A 14158-nucleotide genomic window follows, 5' to 3' on the forward strand; every position below is an offset into this window, starting at 1 on the left:
GTGAGAGAGAGAGAGAGAGAAAGAGAGAGAGAGGGAGGAAATATAGGAGGCTTGAGGAGAGGTTTAGGAAGGGAAAATGCATACGTAAAATAACTGTGCTGAATGCTTTTATAAACATGATCTCATTTGATCCTCATAATAACCCTTTGAAGAAGGTGCTATTTACTATACCCATTTTACAGTTAAGGAAACTGAGGCAAAGCAAGGCTAAGTGACTTGCTCAGGGTCACATTGCTAGTACCTGAGTCCAGATTTGAAATCAGATTATCCTGCCTCCAGACCCAGTGCCCCAGCCATTGTGCCACCAGCTGTTTCAAAAAAACTTTTGTGGGGAATGAGATTAGGGGATCAGTCAAGGAGGACTAAAAAGATTACCATGCTACAGTGAGGGTCCAGTTAAAGTTGGATGACATGAATTTATATATGGGACTTCAACCAGTTTGGTTCATGTAAGTTGAAATAGAAGAGATAGATGATGGAAATCATTGAGAAATAGTATTTGGTAAGGGGAAAATGGCCATAAGACAAAGGGACAAGGGATTTTAGAGTTGATAAAAGTATGAAGTTGAACTGGTTAACCAGAGGGTCAAGAATGGGAAGGAAAAAAGTGAAGGTTCAGCCAGGGTAATAGCCTGAGAAAGTACTGAACGGCAGAGGGATCTGACACTACAATGAGGAAAAAGGATAGGTTTAGGAGAGTTAAGGCCTAGGGAGAGATGAAATGATAGGATGTTCTGTATGTTCAGGTAGAAGAATGTCAGAGTTTTTGACTGAAGAAGTAAAATGCTTTGGGGTAACAGCAATACAGGGTGTGACCACTTCCGTGTGTGTCTGAAGTAGAGCAAAGGAGCAGGTTATGGGATTTAATGAGATTGAAGAAAGGGCAGATTAGGGAGCATCAGCAGAGTTACTTAGCTCCTTTACTAGAAGTGCAGAACTTGGGGAAGAAATCATTTTATATCCAGCCCTCTACTCACACAGCCATTATTCTGGTTCATGTCCTTGTCATCCCTTACCTGGACTAATTTGCAATAGCCTCCTAATCCTTCTCTCTGCTTCAAGTCTCTCCCTCTCTAATCCATCCTCTCTGCAGTTGCTGAATAATCTTCCCGAGGCAAAGGCCTGAATTTGTCAATCCCCTGCTCAAAAATCTTCAGTGGCAATCTGACTTCAAGGTAAAATGCAAAGTCCTTAGCTTGGCATTTAAAACCTTCTAGTCTGGTTCCTACTTACCTATTCAAATCACCCCCATGTGTTCCAACTAAACATCCCTGAATTTAATATGCCTTCTCCTATCTCAATGTTGCTCCCTCCCCCAACACCTTGCTGGTAATATACTTCCCCAGACCTCCACCTCTTAGAATCCCTAGTTTCTTCCTTCAAGGAGAAGTTCGATGACTAGATCCTATTTTAAACCTCCCCCCACCCATACACATGTCCCTTATTAATACGTTTACCTCTTCAACTTCCTGATCTGTGTATATGTTGTATTTCCTCTACAAGCTCTTTGAAGACAGGGGCTGTTTAGTTTGTCTTTGTATCATCAGTTGCTAGCACTGGAGGCAATAAAACATATGTCTTACACTGAAGGCCCAGTGTGCTGCAAATCCACACTGCTGGAAAGTAGGAGTACCTACACTGACGACAGCACAGTTACTCTGAAGAATGCAGTCATGGTGCTTGCTGTTCTCATTCTGCTAATATTGCTTGAATCATTCCAAATTTCCACACATTCTCTATAGTTAAATTTTATGGATCCATGAATTGACTCAACTGTTCCCCAGGGATTGTAGCTATAGGATGCTTCAGGTTTTTCCACAATTGTAATAAAGCAGCCATGAATATTTTGTATCTATAGGTCCTTTTTAATGAAACATTTACAATAAAGTCTCAGTAATAGATTTACTTGGTCACAGTGTATGATCAGTTTTATGGTTTATTATAGAGTTCATACATCCTTTTTCCTTCTTCAGTAATTTGGACATGCACTCATCTCCTGTCTTTAGGGCATTTCTATCAACCTCTCCAGTTATTCCAAGATCACCAACAGTGGTTCACCAGTTACCTTTGCTAATTCTTTGAGTCTCTTTGAGTGAAGTTCATTCATACCTGGTGACTTGAACACTGAAGGTAGCTAGATATTCCTATCTCTTTGCTATCTAGGGAAGGTCTGCACAACCTGCAGGCCACTTACAGCCCTCTGGCAGTTAGCCGCATGCCAGAGGATTTCCTCTACATACAAAGGATGTTTTCCTCTACATTATTCACAGGTTGCCAAAATCCTCTGGCCATAAGCAGCCCTGAGGTTGAAGGTCGTGCAGGCCTGATCTAGGATTTCATTTTCCTGTCATCTATTTTTGTTCTGCCCTTCCCAACCTGAAGGTTGTTTTCCTTAGAAGAAACAGAAGCAGTTTAAGAGTTGAATAATTCTGTTATCCATCATCATCATCATCATCCCAACTCCCCTGAATAGTCATCCTGACCCTTTGTTCTTTCTTGCCTCCATCATAAGCTTTAAAAAGTTTTTTCATTTTTTAAACATTCATTGCTGTTTTAGCTTCTCAGTTTTAGTGCTTCTAACACTCTTCTTACAACACCATTTCCTTTGTTTATGTTCATCCTTAGTTACCTGTTCTTATTTCTTTGTTTTGTATGTCTTCTTGAGATCTAAGTTAGTCTCCACGTGTTATGAACACCTGCACTGGTTTCTTTAGAGAGCTAGTCCTCATCAAAATCATTCGTGTCACCAGATTTCATTCTTGAGAGAATCCTAAATACATAGGTTTCAATAATGATATTGGAATGACTTCCTTAGCAGAAATTTAGGGCAGGAAATACCTGTCTACATACATACACACATTTCATCTTCTATCCCTCTACCTTTGCTTCCTAAAAATCTCTTCTTCTAAAATATAAGGTACATATCAGAGTATTTCCACTTTACCTTTCTTATCTATCATCAACTCTTAGGTGAAACTGTCACTTTGTTCCAAATTTCCCATCATTTCTACTACCATTTCCTCCATCTTAAAATCATGTTCATAATATAATTTCCCCTTGTTACTTCCCACCCTTTTAAATGTTATTTACTTTTACATGCATTTGTAATCTGTTCCTTTCATTAATCCCTTTATTGAATAAAAATCCCCCAAATCCCACTCTGAAAAAACATAACCCACATTAGTGATTCTTGAAAATATGTCTCTCTATGCATTTTAAGTTCATTATTTCTCTGGCAGGAGGTGAATGGCATATTTCATCTTCAGTTCTCTGGATTAGTGGTCATCATTGTATTGAATGAGTTCTAATTCTTTCAAAGTTTTTTTTCTATAATGTTGTCATTTTATAAATTGTTTTTCTAGTTCTGCTTACTTCGCTATGCATCAGTTCATAAAGGTCCTCGTTTCCTCAGAAATTGTCCCTTTTTTCATTTCTTATGGCACAATATTTTCCATTACATTCATACTCCATAATTTGTTTAGACATTCCCCAGTAAGAGGACAGTCGTTTCCAGCTTAGAACTACTTTTTATAAAAAGAACAGCTAAAAATATTTTTGTATATATAAATCCTTTTCTTCCTTCTTTGATTTCTTTTGTTTTTAGCATAGTTCTAGTAGTAGTATACCTTGGTCAAAGGGTACATCCAGGTTAGTTACTTTTTTGGGTATAGTTCCAAATTGCTTTTTAGGATGGCTGGACCAACAGCATAGGAAGCAATAAGTGACATAGGCCTTTCCCCCACTGTGAAACTCTTTCTACATTCATCATTTTTTTTTTTGGTCATGTATCCATTTAGAGTTTATCTTGGTATATAGTATGAGGTTTTGGTATAAATCTGATTTCTATCAGAATGATATCCAGTTTTCCTAATAGTTTTTGTTAAATGGTAAATATATACCCCAGTAAATGGGTTTAAAAAAAAACACTATGCTACTGTCTTCAGTTGCTTCTGTATGTTTATCTAATCCACTTATCAATCAGTGGGACAACCAAATTGTTTTAATTACTCCTGCTTTGTAGTACAATTGAGTTCTGGTACTGTTAATTCTCCTCCCTGCTCCCTTCTCACTTTTTTTTATTATTACCTTTGATATTCTTGGATTTTTTGTTCCTCCATATGTATTTTCCTTTATTAGTTGAGTATGGCATTGAACAAGTAAATTATTTTACCTACTCTTGATTTTTATTATATTGGTTCAGCTACCCATGTAACAAATGTTCCTCCATTTATTCATCTTTATTTCTGCAAAAAGTGTTTTGTAGTTAGATTAATTATAGTTCCTGGTTGTTTCTTGGTAGAGAGATACCAAAATATTTTATAGCATTTGTGGTTATTTTGAATATATTTATTTTTATATCTCACACATTTCCAGATTGTTTTCTAAAATCATTTACTTATCTTCTGTTTTATGGATGAATCCATTCCATTCACATTCATAGTTATGATTGTTAAATTGTAATTCCTTCCTATTTGAGATGATCAAACTAAGGTAAATTGTTCTGTTGTATTGTTTCCTCTCTCTGTTCCCACCCACCTTTTAAAAATGAGGTGGTAAAAGAGAATGAGTTTGCTTAACATTTGTGATCCATGTATGAAATGGTCTGTTTCCTTTGATGGGGCTCTTCTCTTCCTCTTCTCCTGACTCTGATTCCAAGTTTTTATTCTTTCTTCCTTTTCTTTTAATACCTCCTTCACATTACTCTCTACAACTTGAAGAAAGATTTTTAAAAATTACTATACCCTTTCCTATTCTGACCTTCTTCCTAGACTTCTGTATCTTCTATTGTCCCTGTCCTTTCCTATTTCCCTTTTGAACTGAATATATTTTTGTACAGAAAATCTTTTTGGGTGTGGGGAGTAATTGTTTTTGAGTTTTCTTTACCTGGTTCAGATGAAAGTGATGTTCATGTGATGCCTGTTCTCCCATCTCTTCTTCCATGATTACAGAATATTCATCCTATGCACCTCTATTATGTGACAGTGATTTCCCTTCCCTTCCTCTTTCTTTCTTCCACAGTATTATCCCCTCTTCCATTGATTTTTGTCTTTTTTCCTTAAAACTATCAAAATAGAAAAAAAAACACCTCACCCACAGACCTTCTGTCCTTTTGACTATTCTTTATGATCCTTAAAGATATTAGGGTCTGAGAAGACATTTTTTTCCATTAACATGTTAACAATTCTTCCCTATATATTCCATTCCAAAGAAATTCTAAACAAATATGTATTCAGGGGAAAATATGGTCATTCAATGATATAGAGGACTTTCAAGTATTCTTTTTTTTTTTTTGGAAGGGGGAAGGTAGGGCATTTGGGGTTAAGTGACTTGCCCAAGGTCACACGGCTAGTTTTTTGTGCTAAGTGTCTGAGGCCAGATTTGAACTCAGGTCCTCCTGACTCCAAGGCCGGTGCTCTATTCACTACACCACCTAGCTGCCTCTTTTCAAGTATTCTTGATAAAAAACCAGAGCTGAACAGAAAATTTGACTTTCAAATACAAGGAGCAAGAGAAGGTAAACAGGAAAAAGAAATCACAAGGAACTTATTAAAGTTGAACTATTTACATTCCTACATGGAAAAACGATTATTGTAACTCATGAGACTTTTCTTAGTATGTGGATAGTTGAAGGGAATATATATGTGTATATATATATATGTATACATACATATATGTATGTATAGGAGGGTATATGTGTGTATAAATACATTTGTGAGTGTGTTATACATGTGTACATTATACATAGAGGGCACAGGATCAGTTGAATAAGAAGGGATGATATCCAAAAAATAAAATTAAGAGGTAAGAGAAGAATATAATGAGAGGAGAAAGTGAGAGATAGAATAGGGTAAATTATCTCATATAAAAGAGGCAAGAGAAAACTGTCATAATGGAGGGAAAGAACAGGAAGGTAAAAGGGAATGAGTCAACCTTATTCTCACTGGATTTGTCTTAAGGAGGGAATAATATACGCAATTGGGTATCTTACCCTACAAGAAAGTAGGGGGGAAGGGGATAAGAGGGGAGATGATAGAAGGGAGGGCAGATTGGGGGAGAGGGTAGTTAGAAGCACACATTTTGAAAAGGGACAGGGTCAAAGCAGAAAATAGAGTAAGTGGGGGGGTGGGATAGTTTGGAGGGAAATATAGTCTTTCACAATATATCTACTATGGAAATGTTATGTGTACATAACTACACATGTACAACCTACATTGAATTGTTTATCTTCCCAGTGGGGGTGGGTGAGTAGGGAAGAAGGGAAAGAATCTGTAAATCAAAGTTTTAAAAATTTATATAAAAATTGTTTAAAATGTTTTTTACATGCAACTGGGAAATAAGATATACAGGCACTGGGGTACAGAAATCCATCTTACCCTAGAAAGTTAGAGAGGGGATGGGGGAAGGATATAAGAGAGAGCAGAATGGGGGAAGGGGTATTCAGTAGGCTTGCCAAATTTAGGTGGGGGTAGGGGAAATACAGGAAGAAAATTTGTAACTCAAAATCTTGTGGAAATGAATGTTGAAAATTAAAAATAAACAAACAAGAAACCCAAATATGTATACCTTTCTGTGTTTGTTTCTTTTGGAGCCTGCATTTCCATTTCGAAATGTCTATTCAGCTCTTGCTTTTTAGTCAGGAATTCTTGGAAATCTTCTATTCAATCATTTTTTTTCTTCCTAGAGGATTGTACATAGTTGTGACAGATAAATTAACCTTAATCATATGCTTTACCTTTTATCTTTTGCGAATTCAAAGTTTTCTCTTTAATGGTGGCAGCTTCCAAGTCTTGTATGACCCTAACTGTGGCACCTTGGTACTTGATTTCTTTCTTTCTGGCTGCTTGTAGTACTTTTTCCTTATGTGGAAGCTCTGGATTTTGGCTATGGTGTTTCTGGAAGTTTTCATTTGGGAGTTTCTTTTAGGTTACCAGTGGGTTCTTTTTTCGTTGCTCTCTGATCCAAAGAGTTCTGAGTAGTTTTCATTTAAATTTCTTAAAAGATGGTGTCTTTCCTATTTTTGGTTCTAGTTTTTAGCTACTTCAATAATTCTTAGATTATTACTCCTTGATCTGTTTTCCAGGTCAGCTTTTTTCTTTTTTATATACACTTTAATAGATTTTTTCCTCCAATCTTTGGATTTTGTTGTAATGTTTCTTTTCTTATTGAGTTGTTTGCTGATTCATTTTCATTTTCAGGGCATTTATTTCTTTTTCTTTTTGGAGGGAGGAGGGCAGAGCAATTGGGGTTAAGTGACTTGCCTTAGTAGTGACTTGACTTAGGCTAGTAAGTATTAAGTGTCTGAGGCCAAATTTGAACTCAGGTCCTCCTGATTCCAGGGCTGGTGCTCTATTTACAGCGCCACCTAGCTACCCCAGGGCATTTATTTCTTGAGTGAGTTTTCCCACCATCCATTCCAAGGTTAGCCTCTCCAGCTAGTCCATTTTGTAGCTTGTTTCATTTCTTCTAGCTATTCCAGTAAACTTTGTGGTTAGGATATAGTTTTCTTTGAGGTTTTGCTTGGATTTTTTTAATAAGCTGCTATCTTCCTCAGAGGCAACTCACTGGACATCTCTCAAGTAAAGGTATTTCCTCATGGTATTTGGAATTTACCTTAGTTTTGATCATCTCAGTCTTAATATCTAGACTGAAGGTTCTGTGCTTGGGCCAGGCTCTGGCACCAAGTGGCATGGGTAAAGTCCTGAGTATGGTATCTAAAACTAGGCACCTCCTTCAATGATACTGGGGTTGTTCCAGGGCTGCTCTCTGCCTAGGGGCTCTCTCTTTCTTACTCCAGGGCACCAGGCCCTTCCTCCCCTTCCCCCCCTGCATCAGGCACTTAAAAAATTTTTTTTTAAAGCAAACATATATTAAGCACTTATTATGTGCCAGGCACTGTGCTAAGTGTTTTACAAGTATTATCAGTTTTTTAATATACAATTTATTAGATTTTCTCCGCCTCCCCCCCATCTTTTGATTGTTGTAATCTTTTGTTACTTATTGAGTTGTTGTTTTCTTTCTGGCCCATTTCAATTTTCAGAGCATTTCTTTCTTTAATCCTCACAACAAATCTGAGAAATAAGTGTTATTATTATCCCCATTTTACAGATGAAGAAACTGAGGCAGATAGAGATTAAATAACTTGTATAAGGTCACACAGATGGTAAATATTTGAGGTCTTCCTGATTCCAATTCCAGGGCTCTATTCAGTGCACCCCCTTTATGTCTTGAGAGTTTTCCTCCCCTTCTCCCTTTCACCAAGAGATGATGGAGTACCTCGCTATTCCAAGGGTCCCTCTTTATGTTATTCTAGGGCTAGGTAGAGGAATGTAGAGGTGATTCTTCTTATTTTAATTAGACTGGTATACTTCTAAGGCCCTTGGGGTGCTAGGGAGAGGAGAAATGAGGCTCTTTTTGTAGAGATCCATCTTTTCAAAGGGCAAGTTAAGAATTTATTAGCTGTTCTGATTTAGCAAACAATGAGCTCAAGCACATAGTTCAAGTCTCTGATGACTATTATAGCCTACCTACATGCCACTTTTATGATCCATTTCCTTAACTCGTTTGACTGGGAAATCTGTCATCTACTTCCACTATGATATTATCTCTATTTCTCCCTCCATTGATTTTCCCTCAAATGTTCTCTACTATGCTTCTTGAATTTTCTTAGATGAGAATATCTTCTTAACAATGTTATTCCATCTCCCCTTTAAGATATTCTTTTTGAATAAGTATGATGGCTTTCCTCAGCCATATTGCAATCCTAAATTACAACCCACCAAGTCTTACCATACTCCCTCAATTACTATGATATTGACTATGTCTTCTTGCATTTATGCACTCTAATTCATATGATCATTTATAATATTTATGAGTAGGTATTTAGAGTTGTGATTTTTAAAATTATTGCCTTTCTTTCCTGTATGTTGTCTCTTATGGATTATTAATCCTTTCCACTGATAATTCTCTTCCTTAGTTATCTGACTTGGGCAAATGGATGTGGGTAAATTTTTTCTTCCCTCCTGAATTCTCCATTTTAAGTCCTCCATATCAGATTTATAAGTCTTTAGGCAAATACATTTTTTATTAGCTTTCAGCAGATATACCATCACTGGCCAAGATCCCATCATTCCTAGACTTCAAACCAGGGTACAGAAAATGGAATCTTATTCTCAAATACCATCTTCTCATTTCATTTCTCAAACTTTACTTTTTTCTTCCTTGGAAATCCTTAGCTTTGATTGGCACTAGTGAGGAAAAATATAGCTTGTGCCCTTTAAATTCTTCAGTTCCTCACCCACAGCTTTGTAATCTTCAAAGCAGCAGGAATTTCCTTGGCATCTCATGAACTTTGAGGCAAAATCATTACATTGCCTCCACCAGTTTCCCTTTAATATGAAGGAATGAGGTGCTGAATGATGACAGCATAAAATTAAGCCTGTAATCACTTTTTTGCATATTTTGGCTGCCAGAGATATGACTACCCTCAAAATCACAGTCATTAGCTAAAACACAGGTTTGGGACTGCACCTCTACCAAATGACCCTGTCCCTCCATAACTCTGTAGTGTTTTCATTATAGCTGTTTCTAGCAAAGAAGGCAAATACTAGCAATGAGCTTCTAGTTATAACCAAGCCAGACCTTAAGATTTCATTCAGAAGAAAGTAGCCCTGACCCCTATAGTACATTTAAAAAAATTCAGTTTTGCCTAAAGCACTTGATCCTAGGAATAAATAAATGTGGTTATGTGATATTTTATAGGTATTGCTTTCTGGTGTGTGGAGTCATGTGTATGAAAGGTACAGATGATATGGGGATGGAGAAGGCAGTGTTAAAATCTGCAGTGGGAGGCATTTCTGTCAGTAATGATGAGGGACCACCTAAAAGCTTACTTCTTTAGAGTTAGTCTGCTAGGTTTCCAGTCAATTCAATATTACAGATCTTTATAGATCTATACAGACAGATCCATATAGATCATTACAGATCTTTATTTGGAACTTCTTTTTTACCTGCTCTGTGAGGTGGAAGACAATGCTAGCATTGGAAGTCATCCCATATACCTTTCAACTGAACAAAGACTGGGTTTATAAAAACCACAATGTTTTGAATCTAAACCCTTTCCTGGTCCTTCTTTAGCTATAATGTCATCTGGAACCAAGCTGAAGTAGGCAAAAGTGACAGCTAATTCTGTAGCTATTCAGTATCCCTTAGTAATGAGGCATGAAGACGGCAAGGAAAAAGCAAAATCTGCTTAATCTTTGTCAAAAGAACATTTGTCGGGGTGGTCAGGTAGCACCGGCTCCAGTGTCAGGATGACATGTGGATTGAATGCTGGCTCAGACATTTATTACCCACCCAGAAACACCTGGCCCTGTAACCTTGAGCAAGTTACTTAACCCCAATTGCTTAGGGGCGGCCAGCTGGCTCAGCGAATAAGAGGTCAGGATGACCTGGGGATCAAATCAGGGCTCAGATGCTTAGCACCACACCCAGAAATAACTGGCCGAGTAACCTTGAGCAAGTTACTTAACCCTGATTGCTTACAATTAAAAAAAAAAAAAGACCATTTGTCTCTCCTAACAAACCCAATCTACCTAGTTAAACTGGTTTGGTCTTCATATGTTTTCCCTTCCCTAGTCCTTCCTAGTGGAGAAATTCTAAGAAGCAAAAAAATGGTGAAAAGCAGAAAAGAGAAGGTGGTCCAGGGAACCCACTATCTTGGATAAGCAATCCCTGATAATCTTGAATTGACTAGAAGTCTATCAAGCCAACTCTCAAGAAGTAAACTTTTAGTTTGTAGAAAAAGGAAGCTTTAGTAAACACACACACACACTCTTACAACTTCTTTCAAGAAAACAACGCTAAATACCAAACTATATCTTCTGTCCTTATACTGTTCCATTAAAAATATATACATGATACATATATATATACATGCATTCATACATATATAACATTCAAAGTCAAGTCTCTGACAGTGTAGATTCAAATCATTTTTAAACTTAGGGATTATTTATTTTGCAGAGAAAGAGCTTAAACCTTGGCCTGCATACAAATTGGCCTGCATGAACAAAGTGCTCATTCAAGATGGTAATTAAACCTGCTGCCCCTAAAATTAGTGGTCTGGGTCTTGGAACTGCTTTACTAACAACTTACTAGATGTTCTAGAGGATTAGGATCATACAGTTAGAGTTGGAAAGGGCTTTAGAGGTCACCTGGCCCAAATCCCTTATTTTATATAGGAGGCCAGAGAAGGGTAGTGATACAGGTAGTAGTAAATGGTAGTTCTGGGATTTGGATGCAAGCACTCTTTCCATAGTACCAAGCCATCTCTCAATGGATGAATGGATATTCCCAAAATTTGCATGTTAGTTGCTTGGCACTTGGAATGTGTTTTCCCAGAGAAACAATAATTTAAGTGGTAGGATCCCAGATCAGCCCATAAAAATTTATTTAACCAAGAATATAGTTGAAATATTAATATTGTTTTTTGTGAGAAAATGCATTCCATGTTCAAATTCAGCTCATGGTGCTTGAAACAGTTTGTCATCCTGACCTTATTTATACCAAGGAATTTACTGATTGAAAAGAAAACTGTACTCCTGGCCCTGTGCCCAGACACTTCTGGGCCCTGGTATAGCTGAAGTCGGGAAATCCCTTGACCAGTCAAAGTCAAGGGAGAGTGTCCTGATGATTAGTGACTGTATGGCAGGGACATGAACATTCCATATTCCAGAAACTGTCTCTGTCTTCAATTAATATCTTCACTTAATCTTGCTCAAAGAAGACTAGAGGAATTTCTCTTTCTTTACCTTTACATGATGCATTGGAAGAAGCCAATTCTAGTGATAAATAAACATATTTGGTTTCGCAGTATCATGGAGTTGGAAGAAACCTCAGAAGCTATCCAAGTTAACCTACAGAATACCTTCACAAGAAAAAATTCACAGCTCTCTTCTGTAACTCTCATCAATATAAAAATATTTATACAATTACAAACAACTTCAACTTTATGTCACAATTTAGGGCAATTTTATTATTAAGGAAAAATGGTTTTCTATTTTATGTTTCTTTATTGGAAAAACAATCTCAAAGTCCAAATAGCCAGTAGGAAAGTAATCGAAATGAATGACAACAGACGTATAATGTAGCCTTATCATCCTGATCTCTCTGATAACTTTATGGACCCTAAGACATTGTTGCCACTCAAGCAGAAGCCTTTCCTATAAGGTTAAACTTCATGCCTGAACTTTTCATATACTTATCCTGTAAGAGCCTAACATCCCTTACTTGGAAAGACTTATAGTTTACTCAAAGCCATTCTTCTTTATATCCTAAGTATTTTTCCCAGGTAAGGGCACCTAGAAGATTTGAAGTGAGGTCCTGGATATGAATGTTTCGTATAAGAGATGGCTTTAGCCACACCAACACTGTCTTACAACAAATACTAATTAGGTACTAGATACAGAGTAGAGGGAAAATGTCACTAGCACTAATCAGTACTCTGCACCTCATATAGTTATGACCTCTCATTTGTCAGGTGGATATCTTCTGTAAGAATGCAAAGGGTGCAATATAGACAATGTTCTGAGACCACTTGAAGATCTTAGAGCTTTGTTTTATTTTATCTATGTTTGTAGTCACTCCTTCCCCCAATCCCGCTACTGAATCCACCAACCCCTGGCAGAAAGGGAAGGAATAAAAATCAGGCACAGATATTTTGGGATGATACAGACAAAAGCAAAAGGTGATTGCCTACTGGGTCATACAGACAAAACCCCTTAGATAGTTCGGGTCCTACACACGAAGGAGTGGGGAGGAGGAGGGGGAGAAGCGGGATTTTTATTTCCTGAGGCTAGATATCTGTCCATCTTTACAATGGAATTTGCTGGTGAAGACAAAGCTAGTCTTCAAAAACAGAATTGTCAGGCCTAAGGAAACAACTCAAAATGCTTCTTCCCCTTTTATTGTTTGAGCCTCAGTTAAAAAAAACTCTTTAGTCACAGGGAAATAAAGAAAATACACTTGGAGTCTATGAGGGAGGTTAAGAAGTTCTTCACCCTAAAAACCTCATCCCAAACAAAGCAGGCCATGCAAGCCCTGAGAGCTGGTAGAGTGGATATACTTTACTTGTCTGAGAGCTGTCCTGAAATAAAGGATCCGATAAGCACACCCACAAAAAATAAGGAGGTAGTTAATGGAGCTTTCCAGTCATCCTCACAGACCAGGTCCCACTGTAAAAGAAACAAAGGAAGACTTCATTTTTACAGTTTATCAACATCATCTTGACACATTCTATTAAGAGGCACCCCATTAGCCCAACTGTTTCAGACATTCAGTGAAGATTCCGGTCCCATGATTCTGCCTTCACACACAGAAGCAAACATGCATGTACCCAGATGTACACCTCATGTTGTTTTGTGTCCATATGTCACTGAGGGCGGGGGAGTTAAAATGGGAAGAGGAAGAAACAGGAAATTCTCATGGTACTTGATATAATATTCAATCCAATGTGCCCTGTAACTAAAGGGTTCCAAGACATATTTCATATGAACATATAATGCAGAATTAAAAAAAATACCAGCACATTGGGTTTATTTTTTCAAAAGACCCAGTACTGAGACATTCTTGGGGATAGTAGTGAAATGTTCTCCTGACCTCTCTCCTTTTTCTCTTGCATATTGGCATAACAATGAACCTTCAGGAAAAAATCAACCAAACAAGCCAACAAAAAAAAAAAAATCAGTACTTGCTCCTCCCAGGAGTTGCTTTTTGATTTGGAGAACAACAGCTTTCCTTCTCTGTCAAAATCAGGCAAAAGATTCCCTGGAACCACCTCCCCCCCCAACCCCTGCCTTGAAACAAAGTACAAAGCAGCCTTCCTCTGAGCTTTCAGGAAAGGGCTAAATGTCTGGTTCTTAGGGCATTCATCAAAGAGATGCATCAGAGATAGGGATCAGCACATACCCTATATCCATTTGAAGTTCTTAACGCAGTGTACTGCCAACTCCCAATAAGCCACTGGAAAAACAAAAAGTCTGCCACAGAAACCACCAAGCAACTTAAGAAGGAGCTGGTCTTGAACACTCTGCTGGTCTCCAAGCTGGCCGAGTAAAGCCCCTGTCTCTGGCGCCAGATCTGTTTCCTCATCTCCCCCTTT

The 14158-nt window shown here is 37.7% G+C and overlaps 1 protein-coding gene across 1 annotated transcript in view; it reads right to left on the reverse strand.

Moving 5' to 3' along the window:
- The window catches only part of SLC22A5 (solute carrier family 22 member 5), a 64413-nt gene that overhangs the window by 22228 nt on the left and 28027 nt on the right, over positions 1–14158 (reverse strand). The window contains exon 2 of the mRNA XM_069103865.1: positions 13129–13232. Within this exon, the coding sequence (XP_068959966.1) occupies positions 13129–13232 (104 nt within the window). The remainder of the gene's footprint in view (positions 1–13128; positions 13233–14158) is intronic.

The sequence above is a fragment of the Petaurus breviceps genome, unplaced genomic scaffold, assembly GCF_028583685.1.
Source record: "Petaurus breviceps papuanus isolate PSGF00001 unplaced genomic scaffold, PetGlider_PUasm1.0 64, whole genome shotgun sequence".
Taxonomy (NCBI): Eukaryota; Metazoa; Chordata; class Mammalia; order Diprotodontia; family Petauridae; genus Petaurus; species Petaurus breviceps.